Source organism: Mustela nigripes, chromosome 12, assembly GCF_022355385.1.
Source record: "Mustela nigripes isolate SB6536 chromosome 12, MUSNIG.SB6536, whole genome shotgun sequence".
Lineage (NCBI taxonomy): Eukaryota > Metazoa > Chordata > Mammalia > Carnivora > Mustelidae > Mustela > Mustela nigripes.
In genome coordinates this window covers 152066473-152090442 of record NC_081568.1, presented here as the reverse complement: position 1 = coordinate 152090442, position 23970 = coordinate 152066473, and the positions used below count along the sequence as shown (strand labels likewise).

General features: G+C 53.5%; 1 protein-coding gene across 1 annotated transcript in view; it reads left to right on the top strand.

Annotated features, from left to right (window-relative positions):
- The window catches only part of LOC132027658 (gamma-2-syntrophin-like), a 133706-nt gene that overhangs the window by 88951 nt on the left and 20785 nt on the right, over window positions 1-23970 (top strand). The window contains 4 exon segments of the mRNA XM_059416421.1: window positions 3968-4039; window positions 10536-10659; window positions 10662-10720; window positions 19516-19533. Of these exon segments, the coding sequence (XP_059272404.1) occupies window positions 3968-4039; window positions 10536-10659; window positions 10662-10720; window positions 19516-19533 (273 nt within the window).

The window sequence follows — 23970 nt, the reverse complement described above, 5'->3', positions numbered from 1 at the left end:
GTTAGAAGCATCTAGTCTAATCTTTACGTGTACGTACACTGGTTTCCTCATCTGAGCCTTGCACAACCAGTGACGTCTGTCAAATGGGCTCCTGAGGGACACAGGGTCAGTGTGTTTCTGACCCGCACATTCTTAAAATGCATCTAAAAGCTGCAAGGATGGGCCTCGTGGGCAGATCTCTGCGTTAATGATGCTGAACTGAGGGAGGTTTGGCTTTCCAGGCCCTGGATCCAGCATGGCACTTAGAAGTGCCCCGCGTCCCCTCAGGAGGAGTCTGGTGCCAGACGTGGGACGCCAGACGTGGGCAGAGGTTTGAGCAGAGCGGGGGGTGGGGGCCGGCGGCACGAGAGACACTGTGTAAACAAGGGCTCTCCGGGAGAGGAGGGGCTGCGGGCCATCACCCTGTGGAGTGAGACCCCATCGCTCCAGTGGAGGCAAATGTCCCTGACCAGTGACTGCCGCTGTCCCTGCGTCTCAGGTCCCCACTTACCCATCCTTCCTCCTGGGGGCAGCGGTTTTGCTCGGATGGCCTGACCACACTCACCCAGCCTGTGTCTCCACACTTCAGGTCCGAAAACTTGAGTACATTCTCAGAAGAGGTTCTCTAGCAGGTAATCTGGGAAGAGCTGAAAGAGGGCATCTACCACCATGGATGGTTTCTGGGCTCCATCCGGACAGGGCAGATGAGACACTGAAGCAAGAGGGGGAAGAAGGACAGAGGCTGGGAGAGAGATGGGGCAGGGGAAGTTCTTCCACCTCTCCAGGCTGCAGGTGTCCGGGGCTGGGAAGCAGAAGCCAGCAGTGGGGGCTGGCCCGGGTCTCTTGGGCTCTGGGAGGTGCTCCCAGGGGTGGGGTAAAGCCAGGGTGACTCATCACACTGCTCTGCTTCCTGCCAGCTTGCCCTCCAGTGTCCCCCAGTGGGGTGGCTGGGTTTAGTGCCAGCACAGCCACACAGTTTCCAGAGTTATTTAAATTAGTTAAAGGAATCAAAGAAAAGTGAATAGAGCCCTGAGGGCCTCGTGGATATTTTGGAGGGAGTTTGCATCAAGCCGAACCTTAGGAAGACTTTGTGTTTGTGCTTCTGCCAAATCAGAGAAGCATTCATGGGGCAAAACCCGAAGATGGCCAACCTGCGTGCACCAACGTGGGCCTGCCCAATGCAAAGTCACAGCAGCAAGGAGGCTCATGAGGGATTTCTTCTTGCATTTTCACAATACTCCAAAAATAAGTGCTATTGTTGTGACTGGAAAAGTTAAAAATCATGTCCACATTCACCCTATAGCTTGTACCCCACATCGCCTTCCAGCGATCACTCTGACTGACCTCGCTTGCATGTCTCACCTTCTGTGTTTTTTGAATCACAGGACAGTGACTTAACTCTGGGTCAGTTAATGTGAAGCGGCCGCACGTCCCTGGATCCTCGTACCATTAACTGCCCAGTGAAACGTCCTGAAGCGATGGGCATGGAGTGCCTAGTTGCCTGGTTTCCTCCGGTGTTTATCTGGCAGAGCGATTTTAAGAAGGCCACCATGCAGCACATGGAATACTTGGAACATTTCAAAGACACTGTGAACTGTGATCAGTTTCATTTTTTATTTGTATATGTAATGGCTGGAAAGTAACTACAAAGTGAGCAGTAAAAATCAAAATTTGTTGAATATTTCAGATTTTCTCATGAATTACTCTAATGTAGAGGTCATACATGCTAACATGAGTTGTCAGCTGTAAAACAGTACTCAAATTTAAGATGATTTGGGGCACCTGGTAGTCAGCCAGTGAAGCATCTGCCCTTCGCTCAAGTCATGATTGCAGGTTCCTGGGATCCAGTCCTACATTGGGCTCCCTGCTCAATGGGGAGTCTGCGTCTCCCTCTGCCTGCTACTGCCCACTGCTTGTGCACACTCTCTCTCTCGTTCTGCCAAAAAACGAAAATATTTTTTTTTAAAATCAGGTGATTTCCCTCAACTCTAGTGCCAACCAATCTTCGACAAAGCAAGAAAGAATGTCCAATGGAAAAAAGAGAGTCTCTTCAAGAAATGGTGTTGGAAAAACTGGACAGCCACATGCAGAAGAATGAAACTGGACCATTTCTTTACACCACACACGTAAATAGACTCAAAATTGATGAAGGACCTCAAAGTAAGACAGGAATCCATCAAAATCCTTGAGGAGAACACAGGCAACAACCTCTTTGACCTTAGCCGCAGCAACTTCTTCCTAGAAACATCACCAAAGGCAAGAGAAGCAAGGGCAAAAATGAGCTGTTGGGATTTCATCAAGATCAAAAGCTTTTGCACAGCAAAGGAAATAGTTAACAAAACCAAAAGACAACTGACAGAATGGGAGAAGATATGTGCAAATGACATATCAGATAAAGGGCTAGTATCCAAATCTATAAAGAACTTATCAAACTCAACATCCAAAGAACAAACAATCCATCAAGAAATGGGAAGAAGATATGAACACACATTTCTGCAAAGAAGACATCCAGATGGCCAACAGACACATGAAAAGTGTTCCACATCACTCGGCATCAGGGAAATACAAACCAAAACCACAATGAGAAATCACCTCATACCAGTCAGAATGGCTAAAATTAACCAGTCAGGAAATGTCAGATGCTGGCGAGGATGCCTGGGAACCCTCCTACACTGGTGGTGGGAATGCAAGCTGGCGCAGCCACTCTGGAAAACAGTATGGAGGTTCCTCAAAAAGTTGAAAATAGAGCTACCCTACAACCCAGCAATCTCACTACTGGGTATTGACCCTAAAGATACAAGTGCAGTGATCCAAACGGACGTGTGCACCTGATTGTTTATAGCAACAATGTCCCCAATAGCCAAACTGTGAAAAGAACCTAGATGTCCATCAACAGATGAATGGATAAAGAAGATATGGTATACACACACACACACACACACACACACACACACACACAATGGAATACTATGCAGCCATCAAAAGAAATGAAATCTTGCCATTTGCGACAACGTGGATGGAACTAGAGGGTATTATGCTGAGCAAAATAAGTCAATCAGAGAAAGACAATTATTATATGATCTCCTTGAGATGAGGAAGTTGAGAGGCAATGTGGGGGCTTAAGGGGGTAGGAAAGGAAAAAATGAAACAAGATGGGATCGGGAGGGAGACAAACCATAAAGAGGCTCTTAATCTCACAAAACAAACTGTTTTTGTTTGCGTGGGGGAGGGGGAAGAGGATGGTTGGGTCATAGACATTGGGAAGGGTATGTGCTGTGGTGAGTGCTGTGAAGTGTGTAGACTGTAGCCCTGGGGCTAATAATACATTATATGTTAATAAAAATTTTAAAAAATTATAAAAATTTTAAAAATCAGGTGATTTGATCATTATTATTGTTAAAATAGTTGTAAAATGCAGTGTCAGGCCAATCATAAACATGTTCAGTTAAATTGATAAGATAAAGCTTTTATTATTCCTTGAATGGAACAGACTAGTGATGTTAGTCCTAAGTCACAGGACAGGACACACATACTTCAGGTCACACTCTGGCAAACACTCAGACTCACCCACACTCACATGCAAACTAGTTACCCTCTAGTAACTAGTGTGTGTGTGTCAGATGAGCTCCTGCCTTGCCCGTGTGTGCCACACCCCAGCGGAGGTGAGCACAGGTGACCCACGTACAAGGGTTAGCATTCCTCCCATCCGGCTCGCGGCTGAGAATGTAATTAAGGTAAAAGCTCTCCGCCACTGGGAACGTTTACATTCATCCAGCCAAAAGTACCATGTTTAGTTACACGTATACTTTACAATTTTTTCTGTTTTTATTGAGGTGTAATGGACAAAAGCGCAGTAACTTTATAGTGCACGACACGGCGGTTCGCACGCTGAAGTGACTCCCAAAGATAAAGACTTTATCTCATCTCATTAACTTTTAGGAATAGGAAAATGCTTGTGGTTTATATGTATATTTTATAATTCTCACAGGTGAGCACATTAGACTGGGCACAAGCAGAAAAATCCTACAACCTCTGTGAAGTACTATTTAAACTTCACAAGGTAGGTACCCTCTGTGCACGAGACGCTGTCATATAAATAAGATGTGCCTTTGGGTTTGAAAAGTCCATTGAAAGATTAGGTTAACCTGAAAGTCTTTAGCTCTCTTCCCATTCCCCACCCTCAAAGCTGCCATCCTGCTGTCCATCAAGGTGGATGGCTGGGTGTTGGGTAGATGGATGGATGGATGGGTGGGTGGATGATGGACATATGGGTGGATGGATGGGTGGGTGGATGGGTGGATGGATGGACAAATGGATAGGTGGGTGAGTGGGTGGATGAGTAGGCATATGGGCGTATGGGTGGGTGGTAGGAGGTGGATGGATGGGTGAGTGGATGGGTGGGTGGTGGATGGATAGGTGGACAGATGTGTGGATGGACAGAGTGTGCACAAGTGTGTAGGTGCACATGTACTGGGAAGAGGGTGTTTTGTTACCGCCACGTACAGTAATATGTTCCAGAATCTTTGGTTGATTATTGTCTTTGCCATCGTCTGTAATATATCAGATATAAACCTGAGCTTTCATATCCAAGTCTGGCCTAGGCTGACCTGAATGACTAATCAAATAGTCCAGTCCTGTTAGAGGGAAGGCACTCATTGCCTAAGGAAGGGCAACATGTTACCTATAATGTGCATCCCAGCTTTCAGAATCATTCTGTTGAGTTGAACAATTCCAAAGTAATGAATCCATTGCAACAGCATCCATTCTCGGTTTCTGCTCGGCCGGCCCATCGGGGACTGGTTGGGTCAGGGGGTCAGGGCTGTGAGCGCTCAGTGGGACTCAGTGGGCTTGCTGTTCCCGCATGTTGCTGTATTGGAGATGACAAAAACTGGTGACTATGGATTCCACCAAGGTGCACATGCCTTGGAGACACAGTTGTCCCACTGTGCACTCTTGGCAGATCTCAGAATGGGAGAGAATTCTTTAAAAAATACTAAATTACACAAAAATGTTGGGACAGGGAACCTGAGATGGGACACGTGGGAAAGAATGTGCTGGTCACTGAGCCCACTCAGGTAAGGGCAGACGACCCCTGGAGGGGCGTAGTCCCCCCACTTCCCTGGCAGCCGGGGGGGCCCGGTGTGCTCCAGCTGTGGCTTGTGTCTAGGCTGGCAGGGAGGCAGGGCCTCTGGCTTCCTGCCACTGCTCAAGGAGAATCCAGGGCTCACCACCCGTCATGGGGGCAGAGGCGCAGGCAGCCTGCCCTCAGCCTGCCAGGTGCGGCCCTGCTGAGGTCAGGCCGGCTTGCAGCGTGCAGCAGCGGGGACGACTGAGGGCCGTGGATGGTTCGTGGTCATGCGTGAAGTGCCTGCTCTGGAGTTGGAGGGGCCGAGACCACCCCTTGGAGTTTCACGTGGTTTCTTCACCTCCATCCATAGTCTGTGGAACAGGAGCCGTCCTAGGGCCCTCTGTCGTACGATCCTTTCAGCAGGGTTGTGTTAATTCAGTGTGGTGCTGTCACTCTGGGCAGAGTGAAGTCCCCACTCCGCATGGCCTCTTGGGCGTGTCTGAGGTCCCTTCCCGTCCTGCGCGTCCTGGGAGCTGGGACGCGCTAGCGCTGCGGTCGGGGCCAGTGCACTGCCCGTGACTGTCTCGTCCTATGTGAAGTTGCCTGGCGGGAGCTGTAAATCAGAGCTCAGAAGTCCTTCTGGTGTGAATTGTTGCCCGGACGTCTGTCTTCATTCCTTAGGCTTCCGTGGCGACGTTACCATGCAGCTGAGTCCCTGCCCAGTGTGCGTGCCCAGCAGCCATCCTGGCTGGACAAGATCTTGTAAATCAACACCATTTTATTGCAGTAACAGACCCCTGTGAGTCATCGGATATTAAGTAAGACGGAACCCTAGGGATCAGGAGTGTTGTACTGACACACCAGCACAACCGTGAGAATATGAATTAGTTGTGATGCCAGTGGTGACCGTAATTGTATTTACTTATACCTCCTCCATGTGTTTCCTCTTCAAATGGTGCCTTTGCACGTACCTACCTTTCCACAGTAGCTGGAATGCATTTGCACAATTATTTGCTCATGGGTGAAAGTGTGAAGTTCTGAGGAGGGAGAGCCGCCTCTGTATTTGTGCTCCACTGCTGGGAGACGGACAACACAGACACGTGGGTGTGTGGGACGTTCTCTCATCGCTGGGTCAGGCACCGTCTGTCTCCATTGCTCACAGAGGGGTTGGGATTTCAGCCTGTGGTCAGCTGGACTGGGGGGCTCAGGGCCTTGCGGGGGGCAGCTCTCTGATCCCAGCCAGGTGGCGCGCTGCATCACAGACAAACCTTCATTCCTGCTGCGTTGTGTTGGTGATAGCAGGGCACTGAGCATGTATGTAACATGACACATGGCATGCATGATATCGTATATGTGATACGTGGATGTGCACGTGCAGGACGAGACCATACCGTGTTGGCCGTAGCACGTCAGGGCATATTGCTGTTGGCCAGACTGTGCTGCTGATGAGGCTGGTGTGCAGAGTGCGATGTCTGTGGGCTTCAGTGAGCTGTCGGGGTTGGGGGTCATACACACTGTGGATGAAGGCTTTCTCCACGCTTCCTCTGGAAAGACCAACAGCAGGTCTTGACTGTGTAGTCAGGGACGTGAGTTTGGGAGCTGTGTCCTGCCAGTTGCCGCTTTCCTTCGTTCTGGGCAAGTAGCTGGCAAGGACGGAGCTCTTCCAGCAGCAGCAGCCTAGAAGGAGAGCTTCGACTCAGCGGTGAGGGAGGCAGAGCCCTGAAGTCTGAGCTACTCGCTGTGAGGCCAGAGGATTTGTCCTGTGTCCCCATGCAGGAGGGCAGGATCCCCTGCATAGAAAGCACCTGTGTCCCTTTCAGGTCAGTGCATGCAAATCCAAGCAGGACGTCTCTGTCTAAGTTGAAAATTAAAACTATACCCCGTGCAATTTTTAGTGTGTTTTGTCTGATAATTGGACCTTGAAAAGTCATTAATCAAAAATTAGAAGTTTTGAATGAAAATTCTATGTTTTAAGTTTTGGTTTGCCTCCTTAAATATCCCCGAAAAGACTTTTAAATTTGAATCTGGGATTTTAGGCTGCCTGTAACAGTAATGCACATGGGAAACATATTCCCAGGATACTATGAAAAAATGGTAAAAAATTGACATTATGTGGAAGCTGTTCTCAGGGCAGGTCATGTGCAGACTTTCATCTGTCAGTACCCAAAAAAAAGAATTTCATAGAAAGATCTAGAGTCCTTTTCCTTTTTTGAAAAAGGTGGCTCACGGTCCCACGTCAACCTCTTTGTCATCTTGCCTGTGGCTTTCCGCACGCTGGAGGTGTGGCATTGGTGCCCGGGGTCAGCCCTCTGTGTGGATGTTCCTCCTAAAACACCAGACAGCCGCTTCTTCCCCCACCCCGTGGGACGCCCGGTGAGATGGCGGGAAGGCTCTCGGCACTGCACGTTAGGAAGTGATCATGAAACCATGACGTTAGCCAGGAGCCCAGCCATGGCACCAGGTCAGGCAGCCCCGGGGCCCGGCAGTGACAGTGAAGACAGTTTTGTAGAATGAACGGTTTTTACAAGGAGGCTGCGTTCGGTAGGTCATGGGGCATGTTTGGAAGTGTTAAGTAGCTGCTCACAAAATAGGATCTCCCTTTTGCGCGCACCTTCCGTCACTGTGGAAAACCCTCCTCATGCCTCGACTTAAAGTCGTCCATGTGCTGTTAGTTCTCTCTCGAAGACTGAAGACGATGGCTGCCCTGGGAATGGATGCAGGGCACAGAGCTGTAACGACTGTCCCTCAGGACAGCCATTAGGATGTGGTCTGGGAAATACATGTTGTAGATGCAACATCGTTTCTGACTTTCTTCTCCCTAAAAGTTACTTCTACTGATGCTTAGAATTGTTGTTCCCTAGTTCAGCTCTCATCAGAAAATGGATGAGAAAGTTGCCTCAGTCAGCTTGGGTGCAGAAGACACCCAAACCGCGCCCAGCTCCCGGAGGGCACCTAGTACAGGTGCCGCCGGATGGCAATGACCATCCTGCAGGAAACCCCCAGGTGTCTCTGCTCGACATGAGAATATCCCAGTTAAAACCATCCATCCCTGAAGTTCACTTGACTGTTTGGCCAAGGACATGGACAGTAAGGTTTCTGTAGGGGGCCTCCCGGGAGGGCTGAACTCCCCCTTTACGTCTGAGCTCAGCCTCAGTATCACCCACGGCTCCAAGCTCAGAGGCATGGGGTAGCTGCCTGCAGCCTCACCGGAGGCTGGATGGGACCCAGGTTCGCTCAGCCTCCAGCTGCTTTTCTAGGCTGCTCTGTCTCACCGGTTGGAAACATTGCATTCAGGAATCTCTCTAACTTGATCTCCAGAAACCTGTGAAGCAGTGGGTTTCTGGAGTTGGATTCCCAGGGAAGGGGGTCCTCAGCGGAGGGATGACTAGGGATGACTGTGCCGTTGGCTCAGCTGCATTGCTGCAAAGGGCAGAGGGTCTCTAAGAGTGGGGTGGGCATGGGGGTCAGCAGAGGGACCCTGGGCCAACTAGGGGACCCAGCATAAAAGTGAGCGGTCTCTGTCTTTGCATAGACTATGGTTTTGCAAGTGGGAGCAAACCCCAAAACATGGGGCTCCTGCCTGGCAGGAAGGCCTGAAGGCTGGGGCACCTCTGTCCCTGATGTTTGCCTTCCCGGGGAAGAAGGCTCTAGGTCCCTGAGAAACACAGTCCCAGGCTGTGGAAGTGGCCACAGATTTGTATCTCCAAGGGATCTATACTTAGGCTGTCTAGTGCCCCGCAGATAGGAGGCTGGGCCCGGAGCCTAGCAGGGGAGCCGGGGCTGTGTCAGAGGAGCCCCCACCCCACACTGACCGGGTGACTGATTCAGACAGGAGCTGCAGAGAAGCACCAGGAATGAGCTACCATGGAGCTCTGTGCACACGCCCACTCTGTTGACAGCGCATCATTTGCTGTGCGGCTGCGTACTGGGGTGACAGAAAGTAAAGACAGCTCTGAAGCCATTCTGTGTTCTGTTGCGGGATGTCCCAGGTTGTTCAGAAGCTATTTTTTAATTCCTCCTGTCTTTTCCTAATACAGAGCTCAGCTCACTGCTTTGAGTTATAAACATGTGACTCCCTGGAAAGTGACCTCATTCCCCAGAACTGCTCTAAACGAGTAATTCAAAAGCGACAAATCACTACGTGGGGGAGAGCATTGAACGGGAGCTCAGTCTTAGCTCATGCGATGGTCGCACCGCTCTGTGTTGCCTTAAGGGCGTGTGCTCTCGTGCTGGTGCGTGGTGACCTGGCGTGAGCTGAGGACGTGCATGTCTTATGCTTTACTGACCACCTGCACAGCCCTTCATGTGTCTGTTGGCCATCTGGATGTCTTCTTTGCAGAAATGTCTGTTCATGTCCTCTGCCCATTTCTTGATTGGATTCTTTGATAATGACACTGATATGTTTTTTATAGATTTGGGACACTAGCCCTTTATCTGATATGTCGTTTGCAAATATCTTCTCCCATTCTGTTGGTTGTCTTTTGGTTTTGATGACCATTTCCTTTGCTATGCAAACCTTTTTTTTTTTAAAGATTTTATTTATTTATTTGACAGAGAGATCACAAGTAGGCAGAGAGGCAGGCAGAAAGAGAGGGGGAAGCAGGCTCCCTGCTGAGCAGAGAGCCCAATGTGGAGCTCGATCCCAGGACCCTGGGATCATGACCTGAGCCAAAGGCAGAGGCTTTAACCCAATGAGCCACCCAGGTGCCCCATGCAAAAGCTTTTGATCTTGATAAAGTCCCAAGAGTTCATTTTTGCCTTTGCTTCCCTTGTCTTTGGCAATGTTTCTAGCAAGAAATTAGTCCAGGAGGTTGCTGCCTGTGTTCTCCTCAAGGATTTGGACGGATTCCTGTCTAACATTGAGGTCTTTTGTCCATTTTGAGTCTATTTTTGTGTGTGGTGTAAGGAAATCTGACCTTTGCTGTTGAAGGGGTTTTTAAAGCATTCATTCTATGTGGTCAGGGCCACTGGGTTAACACTGGCCAATCCCAAGTGAGGGTCCTGGCCCTGTGGCCTCCAAAGTGTGCACAGAGGCCTGTCACTCAGGACCGAACTAGGCAGTTGGAGTGCCTGTGGGGCCCTGGGGGGTCATGGGGACATGGGGTGGCACCTGTGCCGTTTTCATTGCTCAGTGGTTTGGCGCTGAACCGCACCACGGAGGTCTCCTGCCTGTCTCGTAAGTTCCATAAAGAACCTACAGACCTTTTGAGGAAACACTGAAGCAGAAGCCGTGGTTACTAGAATTTTAAGTGAAAGGTTCTTTTGGCCATAATTTGCTCAAAATCAGGGTTACCTGGGGCCCATTTCCCCAGGAGCCCTGTCGGAGGACATCCTGTTCCTGCACATGCCCTCAGGTGCAGCCGCTGGGGTCACAGCAGTCACAGCAGTCTCCCGTGGGCTGGTAGTTCTGGGACATGCACAGCGTGGGGCCCAGCCCTTCATGGGAATCCCCATCCCATGCTAACACGCCACCAGCTCTGTTTTCCAGTTGTGGCTCGCAGAGGACCGCTGGCTACCCACGGACTTTGGCCGCGATGACCTGGGGCCCTTCTGCTTCAGCATCCAGGTCACCCACAGCTAGAGTCGCCTCTTCAGCATGGAGCTGGCGACTAAGCTGCTGCATGGGAGAGGTCTTTCCAAAGAGCTACCTTCATGGAAGTTCAGAGAGCCGGGGTAAGCGACTCCCAGCTTTAAGGGGAAAGCCCTGTGGATGTCTGGCCTCGTAATTCCGTGTGCAGACACTTGTTCCAGAGAGAAATGGATCTTTCAACATTGAGCGTGCCTGCCTGGTTGACAAGGTCCTAGCGACCGTCTTGCTCCATGTGTTTCGCCAGGGACAGGGTCATGAGAGGGAGGAGTGAGGGGCTGTGCATCTCCGCCAAGCCATGTGTCGTGTGCGTGGAAAGCACCCACTTCCCTCTGCGGGGCTCCAGGGACAGCACGCCTGCACTCCTGATGGGCAAGGCTGCCACAGACTGTTCTCTGCAGACAGCGCAAGGGAGTAACCCACCATCACCGAGACGTCCATCATGTTAAGGCACACTCGGTGGCCCTTCCTCTGCATCTTAGTGATCGCGGGGAGAAGACAGGACACCCCTTCTTGGGACAGCAGGTGTATCACTCACATGGTCGAATGTGTATCGACAGGAAGTATCAGGACTAGGTGTTTTAGTCCTCGTTGTCATGACTGTGGGGTTCCCTTTACGAGGAGGCCACCCTACAAGCCAGAGGCAGGAAATCCACACACTGATGTGTCAGGGAGAGGACTTAGTCCCCAACAGCACTGGGCTCATCCGGCTTTGCATCTGTGACCGTAAGGCCGTGGGCTCAGCCATAGAAGACCGCCCACTCCCTAAGACACGCATGTTTGGGGTGGGACGATCCTGGGCCTCCGGCTTCTCTCCTGGCTGCTGCACCGGCCGTCACTGCAGTCAGTGGGCCTCCCTGTGAGGGTTTGAGCATCACTTGCCACCCGTGGGGTCTACATGGGGACATCGCACTCAGATGCTGGGAGACCCTCCTCTCGAGTGGGCCAGTGCGTCCGGAATCGGTTCTAAAGCTCATGGGGCCCCGCTTGCTGCAGGCGGGTGTGGGAGGGCCAGGGGCACCCAACACTGGCTCCCGATCACAGCACCCACTTGGAGATGTTGCGGCGGTCAGCCGCTCAGATCCTGAGTGCAGCCGAGTTCCCAGAGTGCATGTGGCAGTGCATGTGGGCCCAGCTGAACCTTACGTTCTTACCTTGGGTGCACATCACGCTGCCAGAAGACGAGGAAGATGTGAGGTGTCCACCGCATCCCTGGCTGTGGTGCAGCCAGGGGCCGCCCGAGCCTCTGATGGAGGGAGGCCGCAGGACCCGCTCGTCCTGTGCCTGTCACTGTGTAAGTTTGCAGCCATCCTGGGTGGTTCTGTTCTCTCTTCTCCCTTCCTTGTGTCCAGAGCCAGGGGCAAGGCTTGGGGACACCAGGCCTTTCATAGCCGGAAATCCCCTCAGAGGAAGTAGCTGCTCCTTTTGCGGAGTCCTTGGTACCTGAGGCTGAGAGGAGGAGGGAGAAGGCCAGGGGGACACTCTGTGGAAGGGAGGACCTGAGGTCTGGATAGGACATGGCAGGCCATGTGCCCGGCACGTTCTCTGGAAGTGTTTCCAGTAATGCAGGATGGAGACAATGAGGACGTCTCGTGGGTGGGGGCGGCGAGGATGAGCGTGGTCGTGACGGTGACTGTCCGGTGACGTGCGTAACAGGCCGGCCCATGCACCAGGTCCTCCTGGAGAGCTGGGGTCTCCTCATGCAGGAGGGAGAGGTCACCCAAGGCCTCCCGAATCCGAGAATCCCCAGACCCACATGGGCTCATTCTCGGTGCGGGGGTGGGGGGGGTCCTGCCCTCAGGTGCTGGTGTCCAGCGCCGAAGCCTCTGTCCTCATTTCTCGGTTTCTAGACGTGGAGGTGAGTTCGGAAGGAGCATGTACTTTGGAAGGTGCTGGGTCAAGTCCAGCCTGACCAGTCTCTCCCTCCGTGGACATGGGCAGAGTAGTTCCTGACTCCTTTACTTGGTCTGCAAAGTGAGAAAGAGTGCGCGCCCCAGAGCGTCACCGGAATCATGGTAATTTCCCCACATGCCCCACGCCACGCTGTGGGCCATGCGCACTCCTGCTCATCTTTTAAAGTGAATCTAAGGTGTGATAATGTTTCCTTTGCTTTTTCTCCTTCACTGACAAGAAGACTCTGTTTGCAAAAGTTGAGTGGCCCCTCCAGGGTCACCTGGGGAGGAGCCAAGAGACCACAGACCAGGTCTCTGTGCAGAAAACGCATTCACCCCTGTCACACGCTGCCTTCCGCATGGAGGAGGGGGCGGGTGGGAGCAGCTGTCCTGGGCGGGCAGGCTTCTCGACGGATTAACACGGCCACCGCTGTCCCTGTGTCTGCTGGCCTCGGCAACTCCTGGGTTCTACCTTTGCTCGGACCCCAGGCCAAGATCCCAGCTTTAAAACTCAACAAGGTTTGCACATTTATAATTCAGACGACATTGGTTTCCTTCTCTGTGTTCTACAGGCCGCATGCTGATGGTTTCCTGCATTCATCTTTCTTGTGCTACTCCATAAGGATTTCCAAAACAGAGCTCTGGGTTTAATCACAGGGCACGTTTCTCCCCAGTGGTTTCTCCATGCCCCTTGCATGGGCTCAGCAGGGTAGAAGCTGGGTGCTTGCCTCCCACCCGGCTCTAGCTCAGCAACATTTTTAAACTAACAGTATTTTACGTGGTACCTATCTCACAAGTCTCCTGCAGGCACCCGGGACCCAGGTGTCCCCCACACACGTGACTGAGTGACAAACTTCCTGGTTGGGGCACCTGCGGGACTCAGTCAAGCACCCGACTCTTGGTTTCGGCTCAGGCTCAGCGGGAATCTGCTTGAGACTCCCTCTCCCTTTGCACCCCCACCACACACACGTGCTCTCTTTCTAGAACAGAGCCCTTCCCCTGCTTGTGTGTGCCGCACTGGCCTGGGTGCGAGGGCAGGAGTCGTGTCATATGTTCCGCAAGCGGGTTGACACGGATGTCAGCACTGTTCTTTCATTCTTACTGGAACTATGTTTACCTCGTGCACACAGTGCTTTCTAATTTGCAAAATGTTGTCTGTTTTATACACATAAATTCATTTTTTTTTATTTATACCAGCACTATATTCTCAGAATTTAAGAAAAACAAATAATCTTTTTTTTTTCCCCTCATCACAGCGTGCCATCTCCAGGCCTGCGTCCAGCCAGCTGCCTGTGGCTGCTACGACGCATTAGGACCCTTCCTGTCCTGATAACAGGGCTTCCCATAGATGCACCAGCTCTCCCCATCTCCACCCCACTGAGCTTGGAGGTTGGGGTGCTGGCTTTAGAACGCCTCCCCCTGGTTGCAGGATGTGGCGGCCTTCCGGTCCCCTCTCTGGAGGAGGGCGCCGCTCCCCCAGCAGTGGGACATCAATCATAGGGTCCCCCTTGGGTCTGATTTTTCCAGATTAGGTTGTGAATGCAGTGGATTAACATGCTTGTCAGGGCACACCGTCTGCTGACCAGTGTCCGCTCCGGGGCCTGGGGTGCGGTTAGCCTCCCTCTTGGGAGGAGGAGGAAAGAACACCCAAGAAAAGTTGATGCTCAGTTCTAAAGCGGTTACCAGCGGACGGCAGTGGGACTGATGGCTGGTTTATTTCACCTTGACGTGGGCGTCGTCGCTGGTGCGAGGACAGGAGGTGAGCACTGAGTCATGGGAGTGGGACGGCATGTGTGAAGCCCTGCCTTGGTCACAGCTCCCTGCATCCCAGACATCGTGTCCTGCTGGCGGGAGGTCTTCCAACTCCAGCCATGACTGGGCTCACTCACCCCGCGCCATCACCTGCCAGATGGATAGTGTATGAGCGCCACCCTGCCCCCTGGTGTGCTGGGGCTGTCACTAAGCCGGCTGGAGGCTACTTAGTAGTGCCTCAGCTCCTCCCGACAGGACTTGCGCTGCTGGGAGAAAACGCACTTTGCGAGGAGTTCAGGCCCTCCTGTGGCCACGCCATCTGCACACCTCAGGTGCCTCCATCCCGCGAAGCACAGTGACTTTCCCAGGGCAGGGCAAGAGAGAGCGTGTGGGTTTGGGGCTCCCTCTCTTCCACCCTGTGCAAGGCGCCCGTGTCCAGAGCTGAGTCAGACACAGAAGCTGCAGAGAACCAAGGCCTGAGCAGCAGAACTATGGTAAAGTACGATGGACTGTTCCAGGGCGGAGTGAGTGCCCTGTCATCAGAGGCATCCAAGTGTAGTCTTGCTTCTAGAGACTTTGCAGAGAGGACACCGCCACCCACAGGCTGCACTGCACAACCTCTGCCATGACAGTGGATTCAGAGGATGCAGGTGACCATGGGTGCCCAACGAGGAGCTGGCTTCAGAGGTGACCTATGGAGGGGCTGGCAAGGGAAGGAGCCGCATGTGCGAAACGGTGTGTGTGTGCGAAACAGAGCGTGTGTGTATCTTCCCTCCTCCACTGAGGGTTGGAGATGGACCCGCGGCAGGAACGAAGGTCACCGCAGAGAGCCACCGGCCTCAGGGAGGAAGGGCTTGTGCTGGATTCCACGGATCCCCAGAGGACAGGACCACAGCCCCCGCTCCTGCTGGTGTCAGGCAGGCTGGGGGTCCGAGGCCCCTCCCGTGTCACCCCAGCCCTGTGGGCATTGGCCCCCGCACCCCTCCACGCTGAAGGGGACCCTCAGAGCAGGCATCCACGCACGGCCACCCCCACGGGGACTTCCTCCATGGGGCTTGGCTCCCCTTTGCCTGTGTGCCAGTGTGCATGTGCTGCTCAGACTGCCAGCACTGACCTAGCCGACCAGGGGATGCTGGGAGCTGCGGGGAGTGCGGGGGCGCATGGGGCTTTCCAGGGGCGCATGGGGCTGTCCAGGATTGCGGTGGAGACTGAGCTGGTATGTCCTGAAGCTGGGTTTCGGCACTTCTCCCTTGCCAACGTGGGTGCCCTATGGCTCGCGGCCCCACCAGCCCAATGTGCTCAGTCTTGCTGCCACGGCTCCATTCAGGCAGGTGATGGGGGGCGGCCCATACTCTGGAAGTCATGTTCTGTGTGATGATTTGGTAACAAGAAACGAGAACTTAGGGCCCGTGTGGCCTGTGTCGGGCTACTGCTGGGGACACCCACAGGAGGTTGGTCCTAATGGTTAGCGGTTAGGGCTGGGGGGTGGGGTGCCACCCCGGGAGCTGTGGGAGCACCCTGCACCCCGAGGGCAGGCCTGTGTGCATTGGGGAATGTTTCTCTTTGGATGCACGCGGTTAACCAGAACTTCTCCTGCTGCCTGACCTGACCCATTTTTGCTTCATTACCCTCACCGTGCAGATAGAAAGCATTTGGACAATCATAAACGTTGTAGTTTTTTTGAAGGTGGGGATAGATTGCTGCAGACACTTCCTGGGATGCCTCTAATTAGAGCAAAGAAAGAACTGGGAGGATGGGAGGGGGTCCAGGAATGTAGCTTCCCAAGGAGAACCCAGGAGCTCGTGGGTCCTCCCAGTCCCAGCCCTGGTCCCCGGGTTTCCATGCCCATTTAGACCCAGCGAGCTACCCTCCTTGCCCCTTTGCAGCCCCGCCTGGTTGGCCGACAGTGGAAACCGGCCTCTGCTTAGAGGAGGTGAGGCCCAGAGCCCCTGGGGTTGACTCAGAGTCCAGCAGCCCCAAGGCCGGGGGATGGCCCTGAAAGTCGGTGTTTTGGTCCCAGATCCCTGAGTCAGTCCACAGCATTTCCTCTCACTTCCTCCTCCACACACTGTACGTGCTGTGGGCCGGCTTGCGATTTTGTCCCATCTTCTCTGTAAGCTGAGGCTCGGGGGCAAGGCCGGTGACGGGGACAACTAATGGGATGGGGCCAGAACCGAGCTCCACTCGGGCAGACCAGGTGTGTGCGACGAGCTTGTCTGCCTCCAGAGCATTCCAGAGAGCATGAGAGCAGGTGCTCCCACCTGTCCCCGTCCTCCCCCGGAGCCTACATCGTTCTCCAAATGAACACGGGATAGGTACGACCATAGCTCTCCTGGAAGTGTGAAGTGAGCCTGTGGTCAAAGGTTTTATTTGATTTAACTCCTTATTAATGAGGGAAGTAGAGGTGGTTTGAGCCGTCCAGAGAGCTCCTGAGAAGAAAGTCCCTGAGCCTAGGCTCTGTGACCAGGATGGCTCTGGGTGCCACTGCTGGGGAGACAGAGCCTGCACTCAGCGACCTCCAGCGCTGGCCCGGAAGGCTGTTGGCTCCGCCAGACGGCAGCTTCCATCTCAGCAGACAGAGGGAACCGGGTCAACGTTGGCCTGTGGAGCTGGGTATTGCCCAGTCCGTGGACAACCAGGTCAGGACTGCATCCCATGGGCCCGGCCCCTTCCAAGGAGTAAGTCGGGTTTCAGAAAAGGTCTCTGATCGTTTCCCATTTTTGCTCCTGAGGAGTGTCTGAAGACCGTTGTCATACCCACACAGCCTGGTTACCCTGTCCGCCGGGAAGGGAGACCTCAGGAGAGGCCAGAGCACTGACCCATCTGGGGGCCGGTGCGTCACCCACGGTCCTAACTCGGGAAGCACCAAGCCACCGCCAAAGCAGAGAACTAGTGTCTTCTGATGAACCTGAAAATACAACAGGCAGCCCAACCCAAAGTAACCAAAGGAAATAAATCAGAGTACAAATCAGTGAACCAGAAAACCCAAGAAAAACAGAGAAAGTCAGCGAACTAAAATTTGATTTTTAAAAAAATGTATGAAAGACTTGTCCGACTGATGAGAAAGAGAAGCGCAACTTAGAGCGTTAGGAGCCAGGTGACACCACGGCCAGTGACGCAGATGTCTGCTGAGACAGGAAGGGAGCATTACATATACAACTTATAAAAATGGGCTCTAAGTCTGACAATTCAGACGGGAAGGACCAGCGCGGGCAACAAAGAAACCAGCAGAGCTCCCTCCAGGGGAGGCAGGGGACCTGAAGGTGCTGTGTGGCGTAAGAACTGCGCCTTTGCTCAAATCCCTTTCTGTGAACGAGATTCCATCCCAAATAGGGGCCCTGGCGAGTTGTACTAGATACTAAGTAATAATAATAATGATAATAATTCCACACAAAGCGGGCCTGAAAGCTGCATGGGGACTGTGCTTTCAGGCGTCTGTGAGGCCAGCGTCCCCCATTACCTGTACCGGATGAGAATGTGAGAAAACATAATGCAGTTATAGACCGTTGTCTCTCATGAATGTGCATGATGATCTAAACACAATTCTCCCTGATAAAATCCAATACTAGTAAAAATTATTCTAGGAAAATGCAGTTGGTCTTATAATCAATCAATTTAATCTATCAGGCTAACAATTCAAAAGGGAGAAATCGTTGTAGTAGACCAGAAAATATTTGACAAAACCCAGCGTCATACCAGCAACGTGGGTGTGGAAGAAATTTGCCCTAACCTGGTACAGAGACAACCATCCCTTACAGAAGTGCCCGCGGGTGACATCCTATGTAACGGTGAGAGACCGAGCTCTTTCCTGAGACCGAGTGTAAGGCCCAGATGGGCCCATCTGTGCCTCCGTGAATGCTCCAGCCGAGGCCTGCAAACGTTCTAGTTCTGATGCTGCCCGATTTATGGGTTTCTTCCTCTGTGGCTGCGTTCTTGGGGTCGGTTCTAAGACCTTGAGCGGTCGTTCCTGCCTTGGGTCTTCCCCTGGAAGCTTACTACTTCCCCGTGTCGCTGTCACCCTCACAGGAGCAGTGCGCCCTGCTGTGAGCCCCACGCGGGGCTCATGGGGAGTCCGCCTGTGCCGGGAAACCTGGGAAAGAAGGGCTGCTGACGCTCTCGTCTGCGGTGGGAGTTTCTGTCCATTGGGTCTGGCTGTGAGGGGGCTGGGGCAGGTCCAGGGCCGTCCTCAGATGAGGAAGCCCCCAGCGGACTGGGCTGGGCAGGGCCTGGCCCACACGGGAGCTCCTGCATGGTCACCCCGTCTGGAATGGGGTGAAATGGTTTCCATTCAGTAAACTGCCTCTGACGCTCTGAGACATGGATTTGATTTACAGATGACGTTATGGAAACTGAAATGATTTCACTTACCGACTTCATGTATCAGCACATTTTTGAGAAAACCTAGAGGGAGCCCTGTTAGTTCCGGCCAAATCTGGAATTTCTCCCAGGTGCATCAGGTTCAGAATGTCACCGCACTTCACCTGTTTAACCCCACGTTGGGGCCCCTGGGCACAGTAATCAGATGCTGGGCTCCTCACCACGTGGCCATGCTGGAGCAACACAGTCCCCAAACTCAAGGCCCCCTGTTTGGTCTCGTTTTAGGTTTTCTTGTTCGTGGCCCCCAAGAGCTTCACTCCCATGCTGTGGTTGCTTCCTCTGCCTCCCTGTTGGGCCCCGAAAACAAGGCCAGACTAGCAAGGACGTTGTCAGCAAAGAGCAAATACCAAGGCAGAATGTAAGGGTCCATCCATGAATGGGCTGTACAGACCGGCTGTCCTGAGTGTCCCAAAGCCTGTTTGCTTCTTGGTTTCTAGCTGTGGTTTTGTTGCTCTTGTTCCTAGGTGAGGCTCTCCCATTCCCTCCATTCATAGAGCCTCCCCTACAGGCCACATCCTCTCCTGGATGACCTCGGCTGGGGCTGTGTGCAGGTAGGTGCTCTCCCCATCTGGGGTCGGGCCGGCTGCTCTCAAACCTCCCTCCCAACCAGCCAGCGGCTACAATGCAAGGTTTAGAGGCGCCGTCCTGGCGTGTCACCAGGAACCGACATTACAGAGGCGTCCTCGCTGGCCCTCAGCAGGGCACGTGCACCCACACGAGAGAGATGTGCTGCCTTTCTGATATGGTTTGACTTTGTAAGAGAACAAGAAGTAAGCTTGGATAAGTCACGCAGTTTTCTTAATCACTTGCTTCCTCCTTCCTAACGTCATTACCGCGTTGTCCTGGATGGTGTTACCAAGTCTAACTCACACATGTTTGTAAAGCTCTTGACGTTGAAATGCGCACAACCTAATTTCCGTAAATGCTTAAATTAACCTTCCAGATACATTTTTAAGAAATCCCAAGCTTGGGTTATTAAAAGCAAAACACTAGCTTCAGTGAGAGCTCTGGAATGCCGTGTGGGATCTTATGAAGATGCTTCCTCGGTTCTCCTGGAGGAAATAAACCTTGAGGACCTAAGATACAAGCCAGTGAGATGGGAACAGCACCAGGACTAGAACGGATTTATGGCATCATTAAAAGACAATTATTAGTTTATTACCAGAAGCACCAGTTTAATTACACACTGACCTTCAGACTGTTTTCTTTACGGGCAGGAAGCCTATCACGATTCCGGAGCTCAGGGAACACTGCCCATCCACTCGTGCAGCTGAAACTGACTGTTCTTTCCTTAAACACAACTTTCCCTGAATGACCTGGAGGCGCCTGGCCTCTGCTGGGAAGTCCCTTCTTCCTCCTCTCTGCATCTTTGTGCCTATCCTTACAGGAAGCCCCGGGTCCACCCTCGGGACACAGGACCACTTTCAAGTGTCATCTGAATTCAGAAAATTGAGTTTTTCCTTTAAATTGTTATTCATTTGGTTGAACAGTCTCAGGAATGACATCACAATTAAACTTGATACATTCGTGTGCAAACTTTCTAGAATGATCTCACTGATCATTGCTCTAATCCTAACAGTCCTTTTCTATTTGGCTTGTTGCTGAGTTACACCAACTCTGCAAGTGTGATGCCTATCACTTCGTGTCTTCAAACCGAGATACCGACGTGTAACCGCTCTGCACTCCTGTGGTGCGCAGACATGCAAATGTCCATGGGGGCTGGCGGCAAGGGCACATGGGGCCTCCGGCATCCATGGGCACTTTCTGTCCAGCTGTGCTCATCCCTGACCGAGGGTCATGTCCCTGAGCCTGGCAGATGTTGGCATGTCCCGGGACGGCCAGCGCACTGAGTGTCCAGCCAGCACCTCCTCCCAGCCAGGCACAGTAACAGCGGACAGCAGTGTGCATCTGCGCCCTTGGCCGCTGGCCACACATGGCTTGAGCTGCCATGGGAGCCCCTCAGAGAACGGCTCCTGAGAGACCGTTTGGGAAAGGTGGTGTGAGATGAGGCAGAACATGTCTGTTCAAGGATGAGGCCGAGAAAACAGTCTATTTTCAGCTGAACTTGGGAGAGGAGAAGGTGGTGAATTTGCTCAAAGTCACAGAAAAATCGGACATGGAAGCATCCAGTGACATGCGGCCAGACACCTGCAGTATGTTTGCATTAGGTCCATGCAGCGAAGACAGAGCCCCCAGCCTCAGCATGCAACCGTCCCCCAACCCGACAGGGGTCTCTCGGGGCACACACCCAGCGGCTGACACGGTTCCTCCCTCTGGAGGTCCAGGGCCATCCACCACCAGTGCAGGGACCAGCATGTACCCAGCCCTGTCCTCAGAGCCAGGCACACTCCGGGGCCCTTCCTCCAAGGCCCAGCACTCTAACCAGGTGGGAGGAGCCCTCCACTTCTGGGACTCCAGCAGCCTGGTGAGAGCGAGCCAGGATCTCCCTGCATCACAGGGTCCCTCCTCCATGCCACCCACAGCATTCTTCTTGCCACCTGAGCAAGCTTGTCCACCGGTGCTGGGGGCCTGCTCCTACACCCATGCCACAGCGTCCGGCCCACTCAGGGTGTTGGCTCCATCCTTGTATCCATGTGCATGTCTGTGTTTGACAGCAGCCAACCTGTGTGTGAGTGCAGTGCACACGTGTCCACACACGGACAGCGAGGGTCTGGGGAGTGGAAGCAGGGACGTGGAGGATGCACCTGATTCATGTCTCAGGAGCAACGGGGACAAGGAGAGGCGGCACTGGGTAAGTGTGCTGACATGGGCCGTGGCCGCCAGTCCCTCAGAGCAGACAACCCAAAACAGCCGGGGAGCCCCAGGGCTGAGGGTGACTGGTGCTCGCTGGGAAAGCCAAGCAGGGAGATGGCATAGGAGTCCACATCCTGTCCTGGGAGGAAGGTGAATTTCCATTTAACGTCAGGAGGACCAGTGTTGGAGTCCATGCCTGGACCAGCCATGACCCTGGGAAACCGGCACAGACTCTCCTATTCTCCCTTCCAGAGAGAGTGTATGCAAACAGATGTTTTCCGGGAACCCCTGTAGTAGTGCAGATGTTACAGACACGTTTCCACTGGTCACTGGTGTGGCATTGTCACTATAGGCACTGGTGGAGCATCATTGCTCTGTGTCCTGTTGTGGTATCATTACTGGGGTGCTTGTGTGGCATCGTTATCATAAGTACCAGTGTGGCATCATTACTGTGGGTACCAGTGTAGCATTGTTACTTTGGGTATCTGTGTGGCATAGTTACCACAGGTACCTGTGCAGCATCATTACTACGGGTACCGGTGTAGCATCATTACCATGGGTACCAGTGTAGCATCATGACTATGGGTACATGCATGAGATCATTACTACATACACCACAGCCCGTGTTCAGCTTAGTGATTGAGTGACTGCCTCCCTCTCGGCTGGGGACATGATCAATGTGAGCAGACACAACTGCTCATGTTGAATCAGGAACGTGCCAGTGTATTTAGAGTGCCAGCCTTCGAGCCAGACTTCATGAACCTCTTCGGTTATGATGCCTCCAGGTCCACCCAGCACAAGTTGCCGGCTTCTGCGTGTGCAGACTCTGGCCCAGCATGCCTCAGTGTGGGCCTCCTGCTTCAGCACATCACTCACTGGATGTCCTTCGGCCACTCTCCTGTGGATGTCCCGTGACCAATGTGGGTGGCAGTGAGAAAAGGTGTCAGCACGTCCTGGTGTTGGTGGTGCTTGTGTTGAGCTCCCTTTCCTCATACAGGTGCCCTTACCACAAACGTACATACCCACCTTCCAAGTTACACTTAGAATATAATTGAGAGGCACAAAATACCGATGTGACGAAGGAAGTGGCCCCAGGGCGCGGCAGCGAGGCTAAAGGGAGCTCTGGATCCCAGACTCGGAACCTCTGAGTGTGGCCCACAGGCTCTGCTACAGGAAAGGGAGCAGGATGCCGGGCCTCACGGGACTCCGGCCAAGTGCTCTGCACCGCTCTGCCCTTGCGGCGCCCTGGGGATACCTGGAGCTGATCGCAGCGGCCTCTCCTCTGACAGGGGTGGGTGATGAGTGGGAGATGCGCCTGCTTGCCTGAGCCTGGGTGCAGCCGTCTTCCTGGGGAGGAGAGTCCTGCTGTCTCTAAGGCTCACTCTGAGAACGGGTCTGGGGCATTTCAACATGTCATGTGTGCTGAGCATCTAGTCGCCACTCAGAGCACATGCAGCAGAGACGTGTACTTTCCACAGAATCCGGCCATTTCCCAGCTGGCGCCATGCAGCCCAGTGCTTGAGGGGCTCCAGCTGGGGTCCTCCCAGAGTGAGCTGTGCTAGAGAGTCTGGGGGACAGAGCCAGTTACGGGGAAGCCACAAAAGTGCACGTGTCAGGACGTCCATCCCCCCAGGCAGGAATGAGACCCTCCCCCCGGGTGGTATCAGGAGTCACCCCCGCTCAGCTGCAGGGAGCAGAAGCAGGGACCACATCGCAGGCCTGGAGCTCCCGTCCTGTCAGTGGTGAGGGTCTTACGCCCAGAAGGGGACCTGGACCTTGCCAGCCTGGCCGATCCGGGACAGCCCCTCCCCTGCAGATGGTTCAGAGAAATTCAGGTAGAACGAGTCAATGGAGCTCAAGGACCTCAGAACAGAAATATCTCCACATTCAGTGACTGGGAGGGTCGCAGCCCAAGTGAACAGACAGCAGCCGCCCCCATGGCAACGCTGGCGGCCGGAATCTGAGGACTGTGTTCTGGCCGCCATGGGTGACGTGCTTCCGGAGGAGGTAAAGCCAGACAAACGGAACCCAGGGAAAGACAGAGGAGCTCGGCGAATCCATCTGAAGCAGCACAAGGACGACATGACGCAGTTCGAGACGAGGGTCGTCCTGACAAGGAAACGGCTCCGCAGCCGAGCTAGACATGGGACCGAGCACGGAGGGACCACCTCGTGACGCAGCTGCATGTGGGGCTGAGGGAGCCACCTTCCCGCTAAGGGGGACCCTGGAAAGTCCAGAGGGGATCCCAGTGGAAAGCCCCAATTTGGTGGACGGGAGGCGGTGTCCACAGCATCCTCCTGCCCGAGTGTGAGGCCGAGGGGTGGACCTGCAGACAGACCACGCAGGTTGAGGGAAGTGGTGCTTCCCAACACACTGTGGTGTCCCTTCCCGAATATGGTCCTTCTGCCGAGCGTGCGGGTGCCGATGATGGACCTCTGCGCTTCCATGCCCGCATGCGTGGTTTTGTGTACATGTGTGTGTGCCCACGTGTGCGTGCATGTGGGGGACTGTGCGCAAAAGAGAGAAAGCTGGTCCCAAACATCCATGTGTCCTCTCCCAGC